General features: G+C 50.2%; 10 protein-coding genes across 10 annotated transcripts; 5 read left to right on the top strand and 5 right to left on the bottom strand.

Annotated features, from left to right (window-relative positions):
• Nucleotides 1-639: 639 nt before the first annotated feature.
• FIESC28_01304 (uncharacterized protein) lies at nt 640-2,288 on the bottom strand (the record flags this gene model as incomplete). Its single annotated transcript, XM_031155455.1, has 3 exons — nt 640-1,073; nt 1,127-1,523; nt 1,605-2,288. 3 exons carry the CDS (start codon nt 2,286-2,288, stop codon nt 640-642), a joined length of 1,515 nt encoding a protein of 504 aa, XP_031020622.1.
• A 1,336-nt stretch (nt 2,289-3,624) lies between these two features.
• FIESC28_01303 (uncharacterized protein) lies at nt 3,625-4,575 on the top strand (the record flags this gene model as incomplete). The annotated part of the gene is made up of 1 exon (XM_031155454.1): nt 3,625-4,575. The coding sequence occupies one exon, from the start codon at nt 3,625-3,627 to the stop codon at nt 4,573-4,575; it is 951 nt and encodes a 316-aa protein (XP_031020621.1).
• An 830-nt stretch (nt 4,576-5,405) lies between these two features.
• On the top strand, nt 5,406-6,203 carry FIESC28_01302 (uncharacterized protein; the record flags this gene model as incomplete). The annotated part of the gene is made up of 1 exon (XM_031155453.1): nt 5,406-6,203. The coding sequence occupies one exon, from the start codon at nt 5,406-5,408 to the stop codon at nt 6,201-6,203; it is 798 nt and encodes a 265-aa protein (XP_031020620.1).
• A 1,988-nt stretch (nt 6,204-8,191) lies between these two features.
• On the top strand, nt 8,192-11,522 carry FIESC28_01301 (uncharacterized protein; the record flags this gene model as incomplete). Its single annotated transcript, XM_031155452.1, has 5 exons — nt 8,192-8,242; nt 8,305-8,525; nt 8,575-8,867; nt 8,916-10,475; nt 10,525-11,522. The coding sequence occupies 5 exons, from the start codon at nt 8,192-8,194 to the stop codon at nt 11,520-11,522; spliced, it is 3,123 nt and encodes a 1,040-aa protein (XP_031020619.1).
• Nucleotides 11,523-11,716: 194 nt separating this feature from the next.
• Nucleotides 11,717-13,919, bottom strand: FIESC28_01300 (uncharacterized protein; the record flags this gene model as incomplete). Its single annotated transcript, XM_031155451.1, has 3 exons — nt 11,717-11,942; nt 11,993-12,585; nt 12,639-13,919. The coding sequence occupies 3 exons, from the start codon at nt 13,917-13,919 to the stop codon at nt 11,717-11,719; spliced, it is 2,100 nt and encodes a 699-aa protein (XP_031020618.1).
• Nucleotides 13,920-14,304: 385 nt separating this feature from the next.
• FIESC28_01299 (uncharacterized protein) lies at nt 14,305-15,327 on the bottom strand (the record flags this gene model as incomplete). Its single annotated transcript, XM_031155450.1, has 1 exon — nt 14,305-15,327. One exon carries the CDS (start codon nt 15,325-15,327, stop codon nt 14,305-14,307), a length of 1,023 nt encoding a protein of 340 aa, XP_031020617.1.
• Nucleotides 15,328-16,001: 674 nt separating this feature from the next.
• Nucleotides 16,002-16,860, top strand: FIESC28_01298 (uncharacterized protein; the record flags this gene model as incomplete). The annotated part of the gene is made up of 2 exons (XM_031155449.1): nt 16,002-16,294; nt 16,350-16,860. 2 exons carry the CDS (start codon nt 16,002-16,004, stop codon nt 16,858-16,860), a joined length of 804 nt encoding a protein of 267 aa, XP_031020616.1.
• Nucleotides 16,861-17,011: 151 nt separating this feature from the next.
• FIESC28_01297 (uncharacterized protein) lies at nt 17,012-18,601 on the bottom strand (the record flags this gene model as incomplete). The annotated part of the gene is made up of 1 exon (XM_031155448.1): nt 17,012-18,601. The coding sequence occupies one exon, from the start codon at nt 18,599-18,601 to the stop codon at nt 17,012-17,014; it is 1,590 nt and encodes a 529-aa protein (XP_031020615.1).
• Nucleotides 18,602-19,114: 513 nt separating this feature from the next.
• FIESC28_01296 (uncharacterized protein) lies at nt 19,115-20,933 on the top strand (the record flags this gene model as incomplete). The annotated part of the gene is made up of 3 exons (XM_031155447.1): nt 19,115-19,217; nt 19,279-19,507; nt 19,559-20,933. The coding sequence occupies 3 exons, from the start codon at nt 19,115-19,117 to the stop codon at nt 20,931-20,933; spliced, it is 1,707 nt and encodes a 568-aa protein (XP_031020614.1).
• Nucleotides 20,934-21,137: 204 nt separating this feature from the next.
• FIESC28_01295 (uncharacterized protein) lies at nt 21,138-22,076 on the bottom strand (the record flags this gene model as incomplete). Its single annotated transcript, XM_031155446.1, has 1 exon — nt 21,138-22,076. The coding sequence occupies one exon, from the start codon at nt 22,074-22,076 to the stop codon at nt 21,138-21,140; it is 939 nt and encodes a 312-aa protein (XP_031020613.1).
• Nucleotides 22,077-22,091: the final 15 nt, after the last annotated feature.

Here is a 22,091-nt window from a genome sequence, read left to right as displayed (position 1 = left end):
GTTGAGAGTGCTATTTGAGTAACGTGGAAGGGGAAAGTACACTAAGCGAGTCGAGATGTGGCGAGGGGACCTATTTGTCCGTCATGGAACTGTACGAACAGCGACGAGGAATCAGACGAGTAACAATAAAATCACATAAAAACCACATGCAGATCTGATATCAGCCGCCAACCATGAGACTTCGGTTCGTAGCAGTGATGTCTGCAAGATTGTAACCCAGCCCTGGCCCTGTCAAGATGCTGAGTACTGGCGCTGATACTTGCAGTCAGGAATCTTGTTGATGCAAGAGACTACAGCAGACAGGCTCTACTACATTACTGGATCAGCGAAAATAGGTTCGAAGGAACAATGAACGGACCAAATTGTACTTCATGCAAGGTAAATCGCTAGCGAGCCCCAGCCTAGTGTCTATCATACATAACAGTCTTCATATCGTAAAGTCTCATATGCCGATACAATAGCAACAGCTACCACAACATAGCAAACTCCTCAGATCCCTTATGAGCCTCCAAAATGTCATAAGTATTGAGCCCCAAGTGCCCAGGTGAGGTGATATATCAGACACCTGTTGCCAGCCTCGGCCAAAGTTTAGGCTTCTATATTATGGCATCATAAGCCTAGAAATATCCTCAAAGAACTCTATTGCCAGGATTCGATGGTGTCTCTGCATCGCCCGCATGCGTCCATGTCGCAGTCTCGGCAGGTAAAAACGAATTCCTGCATAAATTGACCACAGTCATCGCACGACTGCCATTCTCCGCGACTGGTCCGCCAACGCCGATGTTGGCAATCTGGGAAGAGCTCATGTCGTTCCCGGTGTCGACGTCGTCTGGCAGCCTCCTGATCTGGAGTCTCTCTTGGTCTCTGTGCCGGTGGCACTGGTGCTGGTCGAGGCACTGGTTCTCGTCGAGGGACCTCTGGTTCCAGCCAAGCCGGCGGCAACTGTCCGTTGTTTGCAGCGGCCTGGGCAGGCTGGCCGAGGCCGAGGAGCCCGACAAAATCCGAATATGGACACGAGCAAGACTTCCACTTGGCAGCACAGAGGTAGCAGAACTTGTGACCGCAACGACAGGCTTAAGTAATGTTAGAGAGATGGTGGTCAAATATCTGGAGAGAAAAGACTTACTCATTTGGTTGCACCCAGTGCTGCGCTGAATGAGATGTTTGCAACTCTCGCACCTTTTCCAACCCTCTCGTTCTCCAAGGCGCACCAGTTCCTGTGTTTTCTCGTCTTCAGGACAGGCACCCTCGTGCCAAGCTCTTTTGCAGATGGGACAAGTTTGCAGTTCACAACGACTGCAGCGCGCGATCCCCTCTGATTCCGCGATTGACTGGGGTGTGATAAAAGCTGAGCATGCGGTATCGCTGCAGTAAGTTCGGTCCACAGTTCCAAACTCAGTGGTCTTCTCCTGGAATCGATCAAATATCTCCTGGGAGATAAAAGCGCCTACTTCGATAGGGATAGCTTGCTGACAGCACTGAGGTGGGAACATAGACTCCTCTCTCATGGAGAGTTCGACGGCCTGTGCAAGGCAAGTTTGGCACCAGTTATGAGAGCAGGGTGTTTGCAAAGTGTCGGTGGCAAGAATATCCCCCCTACATACCATGCACTGCTTTCTTTCCGGAGCAGGTGGTGTTGCGGAAGAGCTGGCGATGGCAGGCGATGCTGGTTCAGGGAGCGCGACAAGATCAGGGGGCTCTTGAGAACCTTGTTGGTCGTGTACAATCCGCTGATCAACAGTATCAACGTGATCTACGACTTCTTCTTGCTCAATAGTTGTAGCTTGGGAGGAAGCCGTCTCCCCAGGTTGCTGTCTGGGGGTTTCAATCTCTGGAGCATCGTCGGTGTCCTCAGTGTTGTCAGGGGTATACTCAGCTTCGTGAGTATCTTGGGTGTCACCAGTGTTGTCAGCATGTTCAATAACTTCGACATCCTCGTCTTTCTCATCAACCAGTTCTTCGGCCTCCTCGATGCTGTCACCTTCACTCTCACTGTCATCTGAAGCGTCGGGGTTCAGCCGACGAAGCTCGTTCAGTGTTGCTTCATCTAAGACGGGTTGATCGATCAGCGGCTCGATGGAGATCTTGCGGTGTTCATTCTGTGCCTGGGCTATCATACGATCTCTAGCCACTTGGTCCTCTCGGCGATATTGCTCCAAAATAGCCGCATCGGCTTCTACAGCCCTGGCGATGCTCAGGGCGAGGATCCGTGACTCATCGGGATTGAGACCTCCCGGGCGAGTAGGAGACGCCCTCAGGAAGGGGAACAGGCGCTGGAATAGGGACATGACAAGATGAAGACATGAGAACGGAAACAGTAGAAAGGACTTTCAGGTGGAAGTGGGAAGTGGGAAGTGGGAGGTGAGGAGCTTGAGAGAGGGGGGCTGGAGAGCAGCTCCGAGGAGGATCTAAAGGCAGCTGCCTGGCAGTGCGAGCCATCCGCCGCTTTACACTGATTCACTGATTCACAACAGAGCCGCCTATTCGGTAATACAGGGGCACAGGATCTCCACAAAGCCTGTTCTAGTCTTGGACGAAGTGCCTTCGCAGTTTATCTATCGGACAAAGTCCATCTCTTCGTTGGTGTCTGTGACTCTAAAAGACAGCGACTACATTGCCTCAACTCGCAACAGAAACACAGCTATCCGTTCATATTGTGGTTATAACTCAACACCTCTCGTCTAACAATTATATCATTAAGAAGCAAGGGTAACTTCCTTCTAGTTGAGTACATATCTGCCAATAAACTTTGTATCCGTCGTAACTAGTCCCTGTTCTGTGCATACTCTGACTGGCAAGGTCTCTCTTTTCCGGCCTTCTCCTAAGTACAATAGACGTATCTCCAGGGTATTAGATAAAGTAGCACCCAAGAGCACAAGAGACGGAATAGTTTAATCACAGATTACGGTTCATCCCTCTGCTCGAAGTGGATCTATATCTTGAGATTTGGGTGACTCCTTGATTTCAGTATCCTAAGCCTCCATGACCTGATTCTGACGAGAATGGATGGATGAGCATGTAAACTAGAAGAGTATATGTGGGATGGGAACAGCCAACGGCCTCTCCCTGATCACCTATGGAATCGTATACATGAGGAGGCACGTTGTCAAGGCTACAAGAAAGCGCGCGACTATAATATCTCTACTTGTTGTGCATGTAAACTTATAATATGTCTGGCTTATGCTCAGCATTGGGGAATGCGGTTTGGATAGAAAGAAGCGAAGGGTATACATTGATCTCTTGTTCCTCTGGAAACGGACTGCCAGTTAAGATTCTTGACAGCACCAGCAGGGATATGATGGGAGTGCTTCAAAGAATAGAACTCCTAGTATACGATCAAAAGGTCCAACAGTGCTCCAATAATATACTTCTTTATGAAAGACTAGGAAGTGAATATACTAGTTACTATCACTTACGGGCACTGTCAAGATGTTGGTAGCCGCCCCGTCGTTACTTTCACGCTGAGGTCTCCACCAATTCTTTGTTTGCTTCTCAGGCATCATAATAAAATAGTCTAAGTGCTAGCCTAATCAAACGTAAAGTGAACAAATCATTTCCTCTCTTATTTTTTGGGGGGCAAATCCTCTGATACTCTGAGACCTCTATCATCCATCCATTGTCATCATGGATGAGGCTGCTGACTATGCCCTTGCGCTCAGCATCGCGCTACAGGTTGCTGTAGACTCAGAACTCATCGCATCTCTACTGAAGGATGATCGACAAGTCCAAAAAGACCGAAGGATTTCCAGGAGGTTGGCCGGTTCTCCTACGAAGGACACAGTGTTGATTGCGGCCCTACTGCAGGTTGAAGAACAAGCCGAAAAAGACCACCTGTTGGCTGTAAGGCTAGCCGGCGGCGCCGACGTCGTACGTGAAACCAAGGGAGCTACTGCGACCGATGGCAGTCGTCTCAACGACGAGACGTATAACCGACTGAAGAAATACAACACCCAAGCTGGCAATGATGGGAAACCGGACGGAAAACTCGACGAAAGACCGGACGAAAAGCTGGACGAAAAGACGGGCGGTTCTTCTACCTCAAAGAAGAGGAAGATGAAGGAATGTATCGTCTGCCGAGATAACTTCCCAGAATCCGATACCACCGACGCACCATGCTCCCACACACTCTGCCGTCCATGCTTCATCACTCTCCTCAACACGACCATGGATGACGAATCGCTCTTCCCCCCGAAGTGTTGTAGCAAACCTATTCCTATTACCGCCAAGAATCTTTTTATCAATCAGTCCGTGGTCGATAAGTTCAAAAGGAAGAAAATCGAGTTCGAGACCGTCGACCGCACGTACTGCAGTAACCGAAACTGCTCCGTCTTTATCCCACCTGCGTCAATTCAGGGAAACATGGGAACCTGCACATCCTGTCGAAAGAAGACTTGTGTTCGATGCAAGCGAACCGGGCATCAAGGCCTTTGCCCTGTTGATGAGGTCTCGCAGGAGGTGTTGAGTATGGGAGAAAGACAGGGCTGGAAGCGATGTGTCAAGTGCGGGCATCTTATTGAGCTCACATTGGGGTGCAATCACATGAGTGAGTCACTTTTTACTGTCAACGAAACCTAGGTACTGACTTTCATTGCAGGATGTTCCTGCGGGTATCAATTCTGCTATGTCTGCGGATGCAAGTGGAAGACATGTCTGTGTCGTCGAGTAGACGAGGCACGACTCCTTACACGATGATCCGACAGCAGCAGTTCCTATCGATACGTATAGTATTAGAAGAGGGAGGTCTTTTTTAGATGTCACGGTGTCAAAGAATTGGCCACTGAGATCATAAAAGACGAAATACGTTGGTCACTTTATGCCACCTTAGAGTAGGTAGGTAGCACTAAGACTACTTTACTTTGTAGCCTAAGGCTTAGAGAATATTTCGTCTGTTACTCACCGGGCTGCCAGAGTATACACAGGGAATAGACTATCTGCGAACTATACAGTTTCTTGGCAGAAGTGTACTCAACGAGAAGAGAGTCGTGGATTTTTCGCATGACTGTTGGCCGGGTCGAATGGCTGCCTTCGAGCCACATCCATTCACTTGGGTCCCGTAATGAAGTAGAAAGAGCAGTCTGCCTATCAAAGATGTATATGGCGAGTTAGACTCCATGGAAACTGTGAGTAGCGGGAGCTTAGTATCGGGGTCCTCAAGAATTGACTTTGTGTGCTTGATACCCTAATTCCTTTCGCAATCTGTCATAAAATACACTTTTTATTATGCAGTGACTCGAGCCTTCCTTCATCAGGCTCCCGTCTGGTCTTTCCTGGGACGCATTGCATCATCTAAACTTTACCTTCTTTGACTTCTTTGCAAACATCCCTAAGACTACCTATTTATATCTTCATCCCCCAACATCATCAAATCTTTACAACTCTACGTCAACACCAGCATAATGGACAAAATGGCCGACATCAAAAACAACCAAAACACCCATACTTCTGACTATTTCGCAAATACGGAAATGGTGCTCGATGCAGGCAGTATCCAACCCCCCTCGAGAAGCGCTTCCGGAATCAGGAGGCGCGCAGAGACACGCAGATCCAACGGCAACTCGAGACGCATTCCAACACTCGTGAGAACTGAGCGACACACCGGAGGGGCCGCACTTACCGAGAGATTCTTCAACGATAAAAACTATGTGCTTGGGAAACGTTCAGCAAACAACTCCCCTCGCCCCCCTCTACCTCGCGAGGTTTCCGTCTCCGAATGCATGTCGTGCGCAGACAAGCTAACGAAGTCGCACATGATACTGGCACCCTGTTCCCACGCTTACTGCCGTACCTGCCTCGAGCGATTCGCCGACCTGACAATGCAACGAGAGGCCATGTTTCCACTACATTGCTGCCACAAGACGATCCCAGTCATTATCAGCAACAACTTCTCCGAGGAGCTGGTCAAGCGATACGAGGCGAAGCAGGTTGAATTCGGGACACCTGCCAAGAGGCGTATCTGGTGCAGCAACCAGCGATGCTCTACATTCATTCCCCTACCACTGATCCGTCTAGGGACTGCCCATTGTGCTGTTTGCAAGACCGATACATGCACCAAATGTAAAGGAAACTGGCACACAGGCGACTGTCCAGAGGATCCACTGTCACAGGAAGTGCTCGACATAGGTGAGAAGGCAGGGTGGAAGAAGTGCCCAAAGTGTGGACATCTCATTGAGAAGCCCGGAGGCTGCGACCATATGAGTAAGTAACAACCAATTCGAACGTTGTGCGCATGTTCTAACTTTTTACAGCTTGCAAATGCGGTCATCACTTTTGCTTTCCCTGTGGCAACACACTTGATCGCTGTTCCTGCCGGGCGGACATTCAACAAGACGAAGGCATTGAACTGTTGAGCTAAAGACGTCAGGGCGTCAGTTAGAAGAATTGGTCGACGATTCTTCTGTAACTCACCTGGAAGAGCATGTGTGTCTTGGTGTTGGAGGAGTTGTTGGGTTCTTGTTTGATGAATGAAAGCTTTTATGGTACTCCTTTCGGTCATTGTTTACTTTGTACGACCCATGATATAACCTGAACACTCCGGTATTAAGGTCATAGGCTTGTGTTTATCAATGTTTTGTTTTAGCCTGTACGTCTTATCGCTTTGGCCAGTTAGAAATCCTCAATACCTAGTCATCAGTCAAGGCATCAATGTATAACGTTCTCCTCTTTCTAATTAAACCACCATTATCGCTACTGAGCGCGATAAGTGGGACAGACTTTCAGTCTATGGGTATAGGAAGTTAAGTTGTCATATACACGCACCTGTTTGTCACGAACTTAACACTCTGCCTTATCAAGTATACTGTTCCATCCTATATAAACAGACTACACATTATACGTGACGATATCAGTGGCGCTTTGAAGAATAGACTTCCAGGCATCGCTCAATCGCACCGTAGGTATGTTGTTGAGAATTCCAGGGATTCCTCTGATGACCTTACCTCCCACTACATAGGTATGCTGTCGTCGACCATTGAAGTTCTCACGACGCCCCTACACCATCTCATCGGAATTGACCGATAAGCGCAATAGGTTATTCCGATACAACCATGTCTTAGAGTCAGGGATGTTGTACGGCCGGAAAGATGACTGCATATGCCAGGCCTCAAAAGGGGATATTTGGATGCCCATCATTTAGCCCAAAGACGATCATCTTATATCACAGCTTGGCAAACAAAAACCTGATGGCTTCCCGTGTTCATAATGAAGGCGTCATTCTGAGTCAGTTAAGAACATGTCATGTTGTTCAACCCGGTTAATTCTCCGTGGGTCAGTGAAACTTCACACGCAAAGCTGAAAACCAGGGTCTTTTCATTTTGATCTGCGAGGTGGGGAGAACGGAAGTCTGACTTTTACGGATAAAGACAAAATAATTTGATCACTTCGTCCGAATTATGTCGGGGTTTTAAGCTGTCTCTTTCTTTCCCTACCTTAGCTTAGGTCCCAGGTCTAGACTCCCGGTTGGCGTTTTGTCCGTCCCCAGGGCCTGTTGGACCCCTGTCTAAGCCCTGCTTACGATAGAGATTGGTTGGTGCCCGGAAGCTAATAAAATGCAATACGACAGACAACATTCTCTTTAAATCCAGCCACATTCATTTTTGCCTCCGCTCTCCTGTCTCACCAAGGCCCGGCATTTGGGTTGGAGTGCACAGGCAGAAGGCCTTAAAAAGCAATCGAAAAGAGGGGCTCGTCATGGGAATTGTAAGACATTTCCCCATAGCAATTGGACAACAGTGGTAAAAAGTTTCGACAATCACTAACAAGGGTTGCTCGGAGCCCCTAAATTGATGGACTGTGCCGCAGGGATCGCTGAAAGTGCCCTGTCTGCCAATGCCACTTCCCGACCTGCCATTAGAGAGGGCGCCCGCTTTTGCAATCAACGAAGGAAACATCCCACTTTCAACGTCACCTTGACCCAAGACTTTCATCTCGATCATCCTCGCCTCACTTGTGTCCCGGCGTAGATCTTACAACATTACCTATAGGCTTTGTCGCTGACTGCAAAAATTGAACATCCTTCAAAGCACTCAATGTCTGTCGGCTCGTTCCTCTCAAGCTTTGCCGCAAGGTAACGATGCGGCGGCGCAATCATCGTCACTTGTCGCCTCCAGCTACAACCAACTTTCACTTCATCTGAGCTCCCTCAATCGCGTGCGTCTATTGCGTCTGCAGCGCAAGTTGCGCATCCACTCTTGCCATGTCCACCAATTGGCATTCCCTCGTCGCTAGAGCGCTCGATATACCTTTGGTATACTTCTCTAACTCTAACCTTATCTCAACCTCAGTGGCGTTCATACTGACGATATGTAGGAAGGCGATGACTCCCGAGTTGGTTCTACTCGTGATGGGTCTAGCGGTGGTACCTTGAGTAGCAACAACGCCTCCAAGTCTTCGTCGCTTCAATCGCTTGGTGGAACATTTATACCTGTCAGCATTTATTGTGTCGTCTGTATTCTGTTCTTCGCCCTTGCTCGAGTAAAATGTGCCCGTGTCTATGCGCCGCGGGCTATACCGAGCTTGCGATCACCTCAGTAAGGAAAGTCCTTCAGTAAACCTGGATGGTCACTCACAATCTTATAGCACGCCTATTCCGCCGCTGCCAAACGGCTGGTTCAACTGGGTGAAGCCGTTCTTCAAGACTCCCGATACCTTCGTACTCAACCATGGCTCCCTCGATGGCTTCTTCTTTCTGCGATACCTCAAGGTCTTGCGAAACACATTTCTTGTGGGCATGTTAATCGCTTGGCCTATCCTCTTCCCAATCCATATCACTGGTGGCAATAAACTCAGCCAATTGGATATCTTGACGATCGGTAAGATCAGCGACAAGACTCGCATGTTTGCGCATGTCGCTGTCGCATACATGTTCTTTGGTGAGTGCTGCAATGGCATGTTCTACAACTTGGCATTAACTAGCCTAGGCTTTGTTCTCTTTACCATCACTCGAGAGTGTTTCTACTACATTGGTATTCGACAAGCTTATCTTTCTTCGCCTCACTATGCCAAGCGATTGTCATCCAGGACGCTACTTATCACATCGATTCCCGACCGTTACCTTGACGAAGCCCGACTACGAAAGCTTTATGGCGATTCCGTCAAACGAGTATGGATCCCGCGAACCGCCAAGGCCCTTGTCAAACTTGTGGAAGAAAGGGAGGAGACAGCAATGCGACTGGAAAAGGCCGAAATCTTGCTGATCAAGAAAGCATATCTGGCTCGTAAGAAGCAACTTGGAAAGAATCCGCCATCAACATCGTCCTCGGCCGAACCTTGTGCTGCAGAGTCGAGTTCGTCCTACAGGACTGATCCAAGTAGCGAACAGAACCGGCCGAATTCCCCGCGCGAGGTCGACATATCACAAAACCACGAACAGGAACAGGGCGAAACGCAGGACCAGAACAACAAGAACCAGTATCCGCAAGTGTCCCAAACGGCAACCCAAGACACTCACGACTTCTTGGAGAAGTCAGCCGAAGATCCCGAATACGTCCATCCATACGGACTCGATCCAGATCTCCCTGATGTTCGAGGCTCCGTAGCCGCTCAATGGGTCCCTGCGAACGCCAGACCTTATCACCGGCCACTTCACAACTTCTTCCGACGCGTCGACACAATCCGTTGGTGTCGCATGCGACTCAAGGACCTGAATCTCGAGATCTGGAAACTTCGACGCCAGGTTCGTCGCGGCGATGGCGATACCTTACCTGCCGCCTTCATCGAGTTCGAAACACAAGAGGCTGCTCAGGCTGCGCACCAGATTGTAGCCCATCATCGACCCCTCCAACTCGCTCCTCGGCTTTTAGGCGTGCGACCAGACGAGGTCGTTTGGAGTGCACTCCGAATGCGCTGGTGGGAGCGCATCATCCGCCGCTTTCTCATCATGGGTCTTGTCGCGGTTGCTATTGTGTTTTGGTCTATTCCATCTGCCATGATTGGTATTGTGTCGAATATCGACTTTTTAAGCGGCATTATCTTCCTGCGGTGGATTAAGCTATTGCCTAAGCCCATTCTTGGCTTTCTTCAGGGTTTTATTCCTGCCATTGCTTTGTCCTTCTGGATGTCGCTTGTCCCTGCGATGCTGAGGTTTTGCGGTGTTGCAGCTGGAATCCCGTCTCTGGTGCTAGTCGAACTCTTTACACAGAAGGTCTACTTTGCTTTCCAAGTAGTCCAAGTTTTCTTGATCACGACATTGACCTCGGCCGCTTCTGCTGCCATTCTCAACATCATTAAGAAGCCTATGTCGGCCCCCGACCTCCTGGCGACAAACCTACCAAAAGCCTCAAATTTCTATCTCTCATATATCCTTGTTCAGTGCCTGGCCATTGGCGCCACTGGCCTCTTGCACATATTTGAGCTGTTCCGACACTACATTATGGGTAGAGGTGTACAGAATCCTAGGACGCGCTTCAAGATTTGGTACACCCTTCGTCCGCCTCGCTGGGGCGGCATCTTCCCGATCTATACGAATATGGCGTGCATTGGTAAGTAAACGTCTCAGCCAACGATCCTTACCCTAGCTAACAGTAGCAGCGTTCTGCTACACATGTATCGCACCTCTGATCCTCCTCTTCGCATGTGCCGGCATGGCCTTTACGCGCCTCATTTATCGTTACAATATTCTTTACGTATTCGACTCGGAAATGGATAGCATGGGGTTGTTCTATCCCACCGCCCTCCTTCAGCTCATCACTGGGCTTTACTTAGCCCAAATTTGCATGATTGGTCTTTTTGCCTTGAAATTGGCATTCCCGCCCATGATACTGATGCTCATCTTCCTCATATTCACGGGGATAGTACATATGTCTCTCAGTGACTCAATAACGCCTCTGCTTTCAAATCTGCCTCAAACATTGACGTTAGAGGAAGAACTTCAAGAGCAGGAAAAGGCCGAAGCAGAGCAAAGGTTACAGGCTGAGGCAGAATCTGGAGAAACGGAAGGGGGAAACGCGGCCAGTTACTTCAACACAGATCTGAACTTTGGAGAAGAAGAGGTTGAGGAGCCTCCCAGCGACGACGAAGATGGCCAACATGGGGGGCCGCAAGGCTCAAGGGGCGTCGACGGTGCTGGCGGAATGAAGTTCATGGTAACGGAATGGATGAAGACGACAGCGAAGACACAGATCAAGAAGGAAGTGCAGCAATCGCCTATCAAGCAATTCTTGGATCGCTGGATCCTTGCTGGCAATCCCTCAAATCCGGATCAGCCACCGACCTTTCTGCAACGGTTCCTCCACCCCGAAGTATACGAAGATTTCATCGCCCTACGAAAGCTCATTCCGTTCGAAGAGCTCCCCGACGCCGACTACGCTGGCGATGAGAAGCTGTCCAACTACTGGCCACCAGAATTGTGGATGCCCAAACCTGTCCTGTGGATTCCTCGAGATGAGGCGCGTGTTAGTAGACAGGAAGTTGCGCACACGAGGAAGATCACTCCCATTACGGATGTCGGAGTGACAATGAATGAGAAGGGCTTGCTTATTGTGGATGTCGAAGCGGCGCCTTTTCCAAGGTTGAGGCTGGTGCATTGAGCATGATGTAATGATAGATCTAGTCATGATACCCTCTTTTTGTATATGAGCGTTCTAGTGGGTAGCAGAAGTCTTGTCTAAGACTTGAGGCGCCGAGATAAAGTAACCTAAATACTGGTCTAAACTGTTTATACTTTTTCGTCTGTTAGACCAGCCTTTGTTGTTTATATGTACCAATAACTAGTCTTCTCTCTCTACAAAGCGGAAGATTTGCTTATCTCGGAGCCTGGCGTGCTGGTGACTTCTGAGTAGTACGCTTCGTCATTTGGTTCGCGACCGAGGAAGTTGCTTAAACTCTTGAGTTCGGGCTGACTGCCTCCTGGTTGCAGGACATGCTGACGGTAGCGAAGGCCGGTGCTCTTGTCCATTGGGTCGGCTTTGAAGTGGCTAACCCACAAGTCTGTGGCATACACCTTTGATCTGTGCTCTGTTAGCGACTGGAAGAAGTCGGAGCGGTAGGGTAAACTTACAGCGCATAGGTGAAGTACGCAGCATCATATCCTCGGAAAGGATGCGCAAAAGATGCTTGTCCAATACTATCCGCCCTTCCAAGACCCATGATCTCCGTCTTACTTTCATTCCAAAGCTTTGTCGTATCCACAGGCTTCCCCTCCTCAGCATTATGAATCGTAAGATCGAATAACGCAAGGAAGACCTGATGCAGCATCGCATGCGCGCCGTTGACATGTTTCGTCTTAGCAAGGTCAAGCGCCAACCTTTCGGGTAACTCCTCCTCTGGTCTAGCTGCATCGGTGGCCTGAGTCTTCCAGAAGCTGAGATACTCGTCGTTGAGGTAACTGTAGTGCTTTCCGAGACGACGTAAGACGGAAGGTACCCAGATCCAGTTCTCGAGGAGAATGCTCGGAATTTCGACAAAGTCGCGGGAGCAGCCGTGTTGATGCTTCGTGTGGGTGACTAGTTTGTGGATTGCGTGGCCGAGTTCGTGGAACATTGTTTTGAGCTCGGAGTGAAGGAGGAGAGTTGGACTGGAGGGTGTGTGAAGGAGGGATGTTATCAGGGATGAGGATGGGTAGTGGTGTTTGTTGTCTGATGTTATGAAGCCCTGTCTTGGTCAGTATTTTGGACATGAGTGAGGTTCTATTCAAAGGCGCTTACAGGTTGAATGAGAGAGCTGTGTGCGCCTGCGTATTTGCCCTCTCGTGCGTAGAGATCCAGATAGAGGTATCCGAGAAACTCGCCACCTTGATCCTCGGAGTTCCAAGCTTCATAGACGGTTACATCCTTCTGCCACACCGGTGCATCAGTAGGAATAAAGGCCATGCCGAAAATCTCCTCAAAGATCTGCAACATGCCCTTGAGACTGTGGTTAACTTCAAAATACTCTGATATAAGAAGCGAATCAACAGAAAACCTCTCCATCTCAAGAATCCTTGCGTAGAAGGCCCAATCCCATGCATTTAACCTTTCCGAGTCTTCCTCTGTCTCATCAGTGCCGTGTTCTTGGATATAAGTCTTCTTTATCTCGAGTAAGATCCTCATCTCTTCATCAGCGAGCGGCTTCAACTCTGTACGTAGCTTGTTGAGCATTGATATAACGCTCTCGACACTCTTTGCCATTTTATCCTCCATTTTGAGCTCTGCGTGTGTTTTGAAGCCGAGCATTCGCGCTGTGCTGTTGCGTAGTTCGACGGCGCGCTCTAGACGGGTGACATTTTCGGGAAACCGGCTTTCCTTTGCGATATGGTATGCCCTTCGTGTGACGGGATTGGTTGCGTGTTTCATGATCGAGATTAAATGGCCCTTTTTGAAGGTCGCTTTTAGCTTGCCTTCATCGTTGACCTTCATGGCGTCGAGGACAGAAGCAGGCACGCCGTTTAGCTCATCACGCGAGAAATAGATTCCCTCATTGTCTTCACTAATCGTCTTCTTAGCTGCGACGAGAACCTCATTTCTCTCTTGCACAGCAGCCATATACTTCTCCCTCAAATCCTCATCTTCAATTCCTGCACCAGTATTCTGATACGCCCTATGCGTCTTGAACAGTATATACGCATCTTCCTCGTCCAGTTTCTCTTCTCCGCGCTGACTCTTCTCATAAGCACCCTTCACTAGTGCAGCGATATCTTTGCGCATGAGACATGCTGTGTTGGCCTTAAGAAGCATTTCCTCTGCTGTGCGTGATGCATCGCGAAGATCTTTGTCTTCGGAGACGGAGCTGAAGAGGCGGATAATAAGAGTTTGCTTGGAGACGGCGTGGTCGTCTTTGAGGATCGGGGTGAGGAGGGATGAGAATGTGGCGGTTGAGGGTGTGAGGGACGAGACGAGGGAGTCTTCGAGGGTTGTCGTGGTGGAGATGAGATTCGTGGTTTGGGTGAGGATCTCTGAAGGGGTCAAAAAGAATGATGGGGGAGGTTGGGGTGGTGTTTTGAGTGACATTGTGTGAAATCTTTGCAGTCGAAAATTAGGAACTGAAATATGGCGAGTAGACAAGGTACGAGTTATGAGTCTCATGAGGTCAAGTGAGGTTGACGATGGTGAGTTTGGGATAGTGAAACTGTGGGGTTGTTAGTTGGTGGATTACCCTGTATCAACAATTGTGTCAATCGTGTCGGTTTTAGAAGCAATCAATATGGAGGACATACAAGATAAGGACAAATCTCTCATATGCTTTGGAGGCAAATCAATGGATTAAAAACGTTTATCTTTATTAATGATCGTGTAACTATTCACAACATCAGGTCGCCGCTGTTACGACCCCACAACAACCCACCACCAACGCCTGCACCGGCTAACAATCCATTAACAACAGCATTTCTATCCTTTACTGCATAACAAGAACATTTCTGAATCGAGGCTTGCCGGCCTTAAGGCTATCGACTGCCTCCTGTACCTTGTCCAACGGGTACTTCTCAACCATGCACTTGACTTCATGCGTCATAGAAAAGCGCAATGCCTCTTCGCAATCGAGAGCATGACCACTAGGCCAGCCATTAACACTGGCACCCTTGGTGACCAAGGCCAGAGTATCAACCTCTACAGCACCAACAGGTGCCAGGTTGAGCAGTTTCCCCTCAGGAGCAAGACCTTGAACGAGTGGTGAGATAGCCTTGGGGTTGGGTGCTGTCTGGACAATGATTGAGGCGCCTCCAAGCTTGTTGAGTTCCTCGCCAACGTCGCTCTTCTTGGCGTTGATATAGTGGTGAGCACCGAGCTTCTTGGCGAAATCGGCCTTATCGTCGCTTGTTGAGATGACTGCAACTTCATAACCCATCTTATTGGCGTATTGAACTGCGAGATGGCCGAGACCACCTAGACCTTGAACAGCAACAATGTTGCCCTGCTCAACATGCATCTTGCGAATACTATTGAATACAGTAACACCGGCACATAGAAGAGGAGCAGCTTCCGCAGGGTCAAGCTCCTTGGGCACGCGAACAGCAGCTTCTGAGCGCAGAAGAACATACTCGGCAAAGCCACCATCGCGACTCACACCGTTGATATCCTTGTGGTCGCACATTTGGAACTGAGCTCGTTGGCATTGTCGGCAAGTTCGATCATGACCACCGTGCCAAGGTCCTCCAACGCGGTCGCCGTTCTTGATGTTGGAAACATCTTCGCCAACTTCAACGACCTCACCGATGATCTCATGACCGGGAACACGGGGAAAGATGTTGCCAAACTCGCCTGAGCTCACGGCTACATCGGAGAAGCAGACACCGCAGGCGAGGACTTTGACGAGGACTTGTCCCTTGGAAGGATGTTGGAGCTTGACGTCGCTGAGTTTAAAGGGAGCGTTGGCCTCGTTGATGATACAGGCCTTGTATGTTTGGGGAAGAGAAGACATGATGTTTATAAGGTGAATTGGTGTTCAATGGGGTATTTGCTTGAAGTTGAAGAGTCAATTGACGTTTGTAATTGAGATCGTAGTATTGAGAAGTGCGATGATGATATGAATGTCTTCTATCGAGGAGAAACAACAAACTTATATACAATCAGGACGCAAACATCAATACGGGAGCTTCAGCTATCTCCGCTAACAGAGTTGGAGCTATCAATGAAACATCGCTCTGAGCCGTCCCCAATTAACTGCTTAATTCCGTCATGGTCACTCATTGATAACAAGGCACTTGCCTGTTCACAGCGGAAAAAACTTTAGTGTCGTCCAATTCCGAGTGTCATTGGATGGCGCACGGATTTATGGCGTCGAGGATTACATCACCGAATTGCTCGGACGGCTGAAGTGCCGGAAGCTCTGGTGTTGTATTCGGAAATCTGATCTCCAAGCGCAATCCCGTAAATGGCTGTCGGACATCGACCAAGAAATGTTCCAAAACCGATGGATGACGATTGGATGATGGATTAATCCGAAGCCAGGGATGATCCGAGATAAACTCTTATCGATAGCTTGAGCCACAAGCACAGCCACAGCATTGCATAGAAAATTTCCCCCACCATGAGCAGCCTTTGGTGATGGATGCGCAGCCAAGTTAAGCTCAATTCATACCGACATAACGAACAATGCCTCTCGATACCTCAACATACTCATTAGCGCTCCTGCGCGTCGACGGACGAAGATGGAACGAACTCCGTCGTCTCCACGCCCAGATTAGAACTCAAGATGCTGCCGACGGTTCATCATATCTCGAAATGGGTCATACAAAAGTCATGTGTGTCGTGACAGGTCCTTCGGAACAGAACCAGCAGAAACGCGGTGGACAGCAGGCTCCTCGTGATATGGCGGCGATCAACGTCAATGTTGTGGTTGCTGGGTTCTCAAGCGTGGATCGCAAGAAGAGAGGGCGCAATGACAAGTGAGCCTTTCTTTATGACGATTGCTTTTTGGGAAGCGGACTAATAATTTTGTAGGCGCATACAAGAGATTGAAACTACGATTGAGAATGCCCTGGCTTCCAACTTACATACGCATTTGTTCCCCCACTCCTCGATTTCGATCTCGCTTCACGTCCTTTCGCAAGACGGATCGCTACTCGCTGCTCTACTCAACGCTACGACTCTTGCGCTTATCGATGCTGGTATCCCCATGACGGATTATATCGCTGCATGCACAGCTGGCTCGACCTCTACATACGCTGCCGGCGACGACACGGCCGATCCTCTGCTCGACCTGAACAATCAGGAGGAGCAGGAGCTTCCATACCTCACCGTTGCGACACTGGGCGCCAGCGATCGAGTCGCGGTCTTGGTATGTGAGAGCCGTGTGCAGGTTAGCAGATTGGAGGGTATGTTGGTAGTAGGTGTAGACGGATGTAAGCAGGTGAAGCAATTTTTGGATCAAGTTGTAAAGGATAAGGGTGCGCAGATGGTCAAGGAGGGTGCTGTGGACGCAAGCGACGCAATGATGGATTTGGATGGATAGAACATTGATACCAGGATTGCATCGGGGTCAAAAATCGTGTTTGGAGTTATCTGTTTGATCTGCTAGTTTTAACCTACAGGTATGTCCAGCGCTATCAAAATATCATAGTGTAACGGGCTAATTGTAACATTTTGAAGATGAGTTCTGGTCTTTACAGCTCCTCGTGCTTAACTTGATCCTTGGTCTTGGGCTCGGCTTCGGACTCAGCGACAGGCTGGGCCTCAGGCTCGGGAGTCTCCTCAACATACTCGGTCTCGGTCTGGGTCTCATACTCAATCTCGGTCTCGATGATAGTCGTGGTCACCTCTCCGTCCTCGCCAGTGATAGTCTCGTACTCGACCTTGGTCTCAGTCTCAATGACGGTCTTAACATCATCGGGACCATCGGTCTCGATCTCGGGCTCAGGGTCGGTAGCTTGAGTCGACTCATCCTGGGCAGACTCGGCAGACTCGGCCTTCTTCTCAACGACAACGCCCTCAGGGAGCTTCTTCTTGGCACCCTCACCCATGCGGATGGCGTCAATCCAGCTCTCGACACTGGAGAGGCTGAAGTCGCCTTCGTACTGGCGCCACCAGTTGCGGCGGGTGTTGATGGCAATCAGGTTGACCTTGTCCTTGAAACCGAGGGCCTTGGGAAGAGTAGACGCGGCGTCACTGTCGCTGGGAACAGCGATGATGGGGAAGGTCTTTCGGCCACCGTGGACGTACTTGGTGTTGAGGTGAGAGAGCGAGTCAACAGCCTTCTCGCCAGCTTCACCGGGGGTGAAGACGAGGACGCAGGTGTGGGACTTGGGAGCGAGACACTCCTTGGTAAGCTCCTCCAAGCTCTTGATAGTAGAGATAGGAACCATAGAAGGAACAGCCTCAGCCTCAGCCTCAGTAGTGGATTCCTTCGACTCGGCGGCAGGCTCCTTGGCAGCTTCACTGGACTTGTTCTTCTTAGCGGTCTTGGTGTCGTCCTTCTTGGCCTTGCTGCTCTTAGCGCTTCCAGAAGAGTGGACAGGGTTGGGCTGTCCAGCTTGGGTGAGGAACTTGATCATGTCCTTCTTGGCCATCTCGCCATCGTAGACAATGGGGTCCTTGCCTTCTCCGGGAATGAGGACAAGAGCGGGGAACTTTTCAATACCAAACTTCTTGACAGCACCCGCTTCCTTATCACGGATCTGGGCGACAGAAATGACATCAAGGAAGTCAATGGCGATACTTCGAATAAGTGCGCTGGTAGTTCCCTTTTGAGTGAAGAGAATAGCCTTGGGCTTATCACCTGCGAGGAAAGAGTCCAGGTCCTTGTCGCTTACACGTGTGACATGGTTGTTGATCTTGCTCATGACAGCCTCTTGGATGGCCCCAGCGCTTCGCTGACCTTGGTAGTCCTCAACGACAGGCTTGCCTGACTTCTTACCAGGACGGACGATCTTGAGAGTAGGAAAGCCCTGAACTCCCATAGAGCCACATAGCTGCTTGTTGGCATCTTCATCGCAGTCGATGGCAGCAACCTGAGCAAGGCCATCGAGGTTCTTGGCAGCCTTCTCATAGGCGGGCTTCAGGTTCTGGCAATGACCACACCAGGGAGCGTAGAACTCGACGATAGAGGTGTAGTTGGACTTGGCAATAAGATTGTTGTAGTTCTTAGCATTGACCTGAAGAACGGGAGAGTTCTTGGTATAGATGGCAGCTTGAGCTTCGGGCAGAGCCGCAAGCGCCGCTGTCAACGTTACCAGCAGAGATGTGGGGTTATGCATCGTGAAGACAAAATGCGAGTGCGAGTGTATAGAAGAGAATGGAATGAAAGAGTGATTGATGTGAGACTGTTCAGATCAGGAAGTGACTCTTATCTAGCAGGCTCAATGACAAGAACCAACAGTGTCTTGTGGTTGTCGTCGAGAACAAAGTGGCATCTTCGGAGAAAAAGCCACGGTGATCAGACTATCCAAAGTGAAGCTGGGTCCTCTGATTCGATGATTCTGGAATTCAGCTTGTGCCACATGTGGCGTGAGCTGACCGAATCCGGGGAAACCATGTGGCTGTGCACGAACCACTAAAACCGTTACGTCAACGCGTAGACAGAAGACAAGAGAATGAGGAGATCGAGATGGAGGTGGGGTAAAGATCTCCAACACAACTTGGAGTTGACATTCAACTTGCGTCATCCTAGTTTAGCGTCCGACTTTTAAGAATTATCCTTCTCCACGATTTTCTGAGGCATTTCGAGAATCTGTCAAACCCACGTCTCGTCCCAGAATATACCGCACATCATGGCCGAGCCTCTACCAGCCGTGCTCAAGATCCCCGAAGTGAGCCGCTTCATCAACCGCGCGAACCAGCTCAGGACCGTCAAACCCGCCCTCGCATACTGGTGTAGGCAACAACAAATCTCGAAACAACCCACAAACAGTCGCTAAAACTCTTCAACTTGCAGGTGAATACCATGCCGTCAACCAGATCGTGGGCAAAGGCCTCCACAACTCAGACGAATCAGCCTTCGAGTTCACAAAGACCTTGATCGAGCGGCTCGAGACCACAAAGACGGAGCGCGCTGACGATGAAGCGATTATCGATAATGCTGCGGGACAAGCCTACGTTGAGCAATTTGCCCAGCAGACATTTGATCGCGCTGAGCGTGCCCTTCGTGCCGATAAGGTGACGAGGTACGTCATAACGTTCTTACCGTCTTTACATGTGAAACTGACTTATTCTAGACAAACCGCCGACACATTCGATGCCGCTGCGACTTTCTTCGATCTTACCCGCGAATGGGGCGAGCCTGACCCTGAGGTTGTCAAGAAGATCAAGTTCGCAAAGTGGAATGCTGCTCGAATTCTAAAGGCCATCCGCGAGGGCAAAGATCCCAACGAGACAAACCCCAAGGCGCCTGAGCCTGAGCCCAGTGCTGGTCTTGATCCCTCTGACCCCGAGGTTCAAGCTCTCACAGGAGGTCAGCGCGCCACAGTTGAGGATGCGCCAGAGGGAGGGTTTTCCCAAGTTGGCACACCTACAGAGGCTCCGACAAAAGATCCAGCTGATCCTAGTTATTTCCCACCGCAAGTGCCTCAAAATGAGCCCGAGGGACAGGCGCCAGAGCCTTTTGTTCCATCACCCATGAGCACCAGCTCTACACCAGGTGGTGATCTTGCTCGCCCACCAGTCGGTCCTCCACCTGAGGTATCTCCTGCTGTTGAGACTCCCACACAACCCCAAGGTCAAGTTCCAACTTCCGCTCCCTCACAAGCCATGGATACTTCCGAAGACCATGGCGCTCCCCCAAGACCTATGATGCCTCACCTCAACTCTTCGCACCCTGGAAAGCCTGCACCTGACGCTGTGACCCCACTCGATGCTGCCGCGAACGCGAGACCTTTCCTGCCTCACCTGGCTACATCGCGATCCAGAGCATCAAGCGTTGCCCGCTCCAGAGCTTCCAGCATCGAATCCCCCACACCCCTCTCTGCTGCTGCGGCTGCAAGGCCATTCTTACCTCACCTTGCTACGTCCCGGTCCAGGGCGTCGAGCATTGAGAACAACTCACCTCTCAATGCTGCTGCGGCCGCAAGACCCTGGCTGCCTCATCTTGCGTCTTCGCCTGCTGGACCCTCGTCGGGTCCTTCAACAGCAATTCCAACATCTATTCCTGAAGCTGCAAACGAGCCCCCACCTGACAGACCCATGATGCCTCATCTTAATTCTTCTCATCCCGGAAAGGCACCAATCGATCCCACAAAGCCACTCAATGCTGCAGTGGCCGCGCGACCATGGCTGCCACATCTGGCTACCGAGCCTGCTGCGAAACCATCAATCTCTGAGGCCTCGGCACCCGCTCCAGAAGTTGCGCCCATCAGACCGATGATGCCCCATCTTGCTTCTTCACACCCTGGAAAGTCACCAGCTCATTCGCCTCCACCTGCGGTTCCTACCTCTGCACCTCCCCCTGTGCAGAGGAACTACTCGTCAGACCAGAAGGATATCAACCAGGCGCAGAAGCACGCCAAGTGGGCAATATCGGCATTGAACTTTGAGGATGTACCTACAGCAGTTCAAGAGCTGCGCAACGCCCTCGCATCGCTGGGGGCTCAATGAGACTTGGCTGGTTATAGTGTTTTAACTTCACGACATAGAGACGGACAATACCACGGGTAGGAATAGCATTGAACTTCATGATTCACTGCATGAATATAGCTAGAACATAGATCCATTTACTGCGTTACTGTATATATGTAAAAGAAAACGTGCTTATCGTGAAACTCATCAGAACCAAGAACCAGTAGCTTGAGACGTATTACATTACGCCAAAGCCAAAAGGCCATGCGCTTCATAGCCTGGGTGGGGGAATCCTTCAGGATAGCCGACGGGCTCCGCTCCCTCAACTTCATCGTCATCACCGTCGGTCCATCCCCTTTCGGGGCCCCATTCGATACCGAGACCATGCTGCTCGACAATTGCCATAAGGCCCTGCATCATATCGCCAGACTTCTTTACACTGGTCCATCCGTCGAACTGGACCGCCTGGAGTGAAGGCAGTGCCTCCAGGACATCGCTGAGAAGGTTCCTGCTGAAAGTCTCGTAGAAGCCCTCCGCTCGACGCCAGCCTTGGAAGATGTTGTCACTGGGGTCGCACTCAACAAAGATATTAAGGCGCTCGACATCGACACAATCGGAGAGACCAAGCGCTGGGTTGACGACCCATCCACGAGGCGGCGCATTCCATCCAGGGCCAAGGCGCAATTCGAGAGACGTAACGCATCGTCGCTGCTGGGGCTTCAACCTCGCCAGTAGAGGCTTCTTGCTCTTGAAGTATTTACCAGGATAGGTAGGAAATAGGCGGAAAGTTCGTGTGCTGTAGAAAGCAAATGTCGCTTCATCATGGACCTGCCTGCAGACTCGCATGAGGCCAAGCTTCTTGTGAACGCGCTTGTAATTGCCGGGGCCAAGATCTAAAAGCGTGGGGACATCGTCGAAGAAGTAGGTGTAGATCTGAATGCGTACTTCGGCGGGTAGCGATAGGAAGTGGAATGGATTTTTAGGTACTCGGCGCTTCGTTTTAAAGGGAATCAGAGGAACATCGAGAGTGAGGTCGGCGATGTTGAGCTTGTTTACGTCCTCTTCGGTAACGGCTGTTTCAGATGCGGGAGTCGCAGGAGGCGCTTGGCTCGATGAAGGCATCACTATGCGTATTGAGCCTGTTGGCCTAGAGGCCGAACTCTTGCTAGATCGTCGGGCCATGATGGGTGTGAGTTG

This window comes from Fusarium coffeatum (genome assembly GCF_003316985.1).
Source record: "Fusarium coffeatum strain FIESC_28 chromosome Unknown BRIP53273_contig_33, whole genome shotgun sequence".
Classification (NCBI taxonomy): Eukaryota; Fungi; Ascomycota; class Sordariomycetes; order Hypocreales; family Nectriaceae; genus Fusarium; species Fusarium coffeatum.
This window is presented reverse-complemented; position numbering and strand designations above follow the sequence as displayed.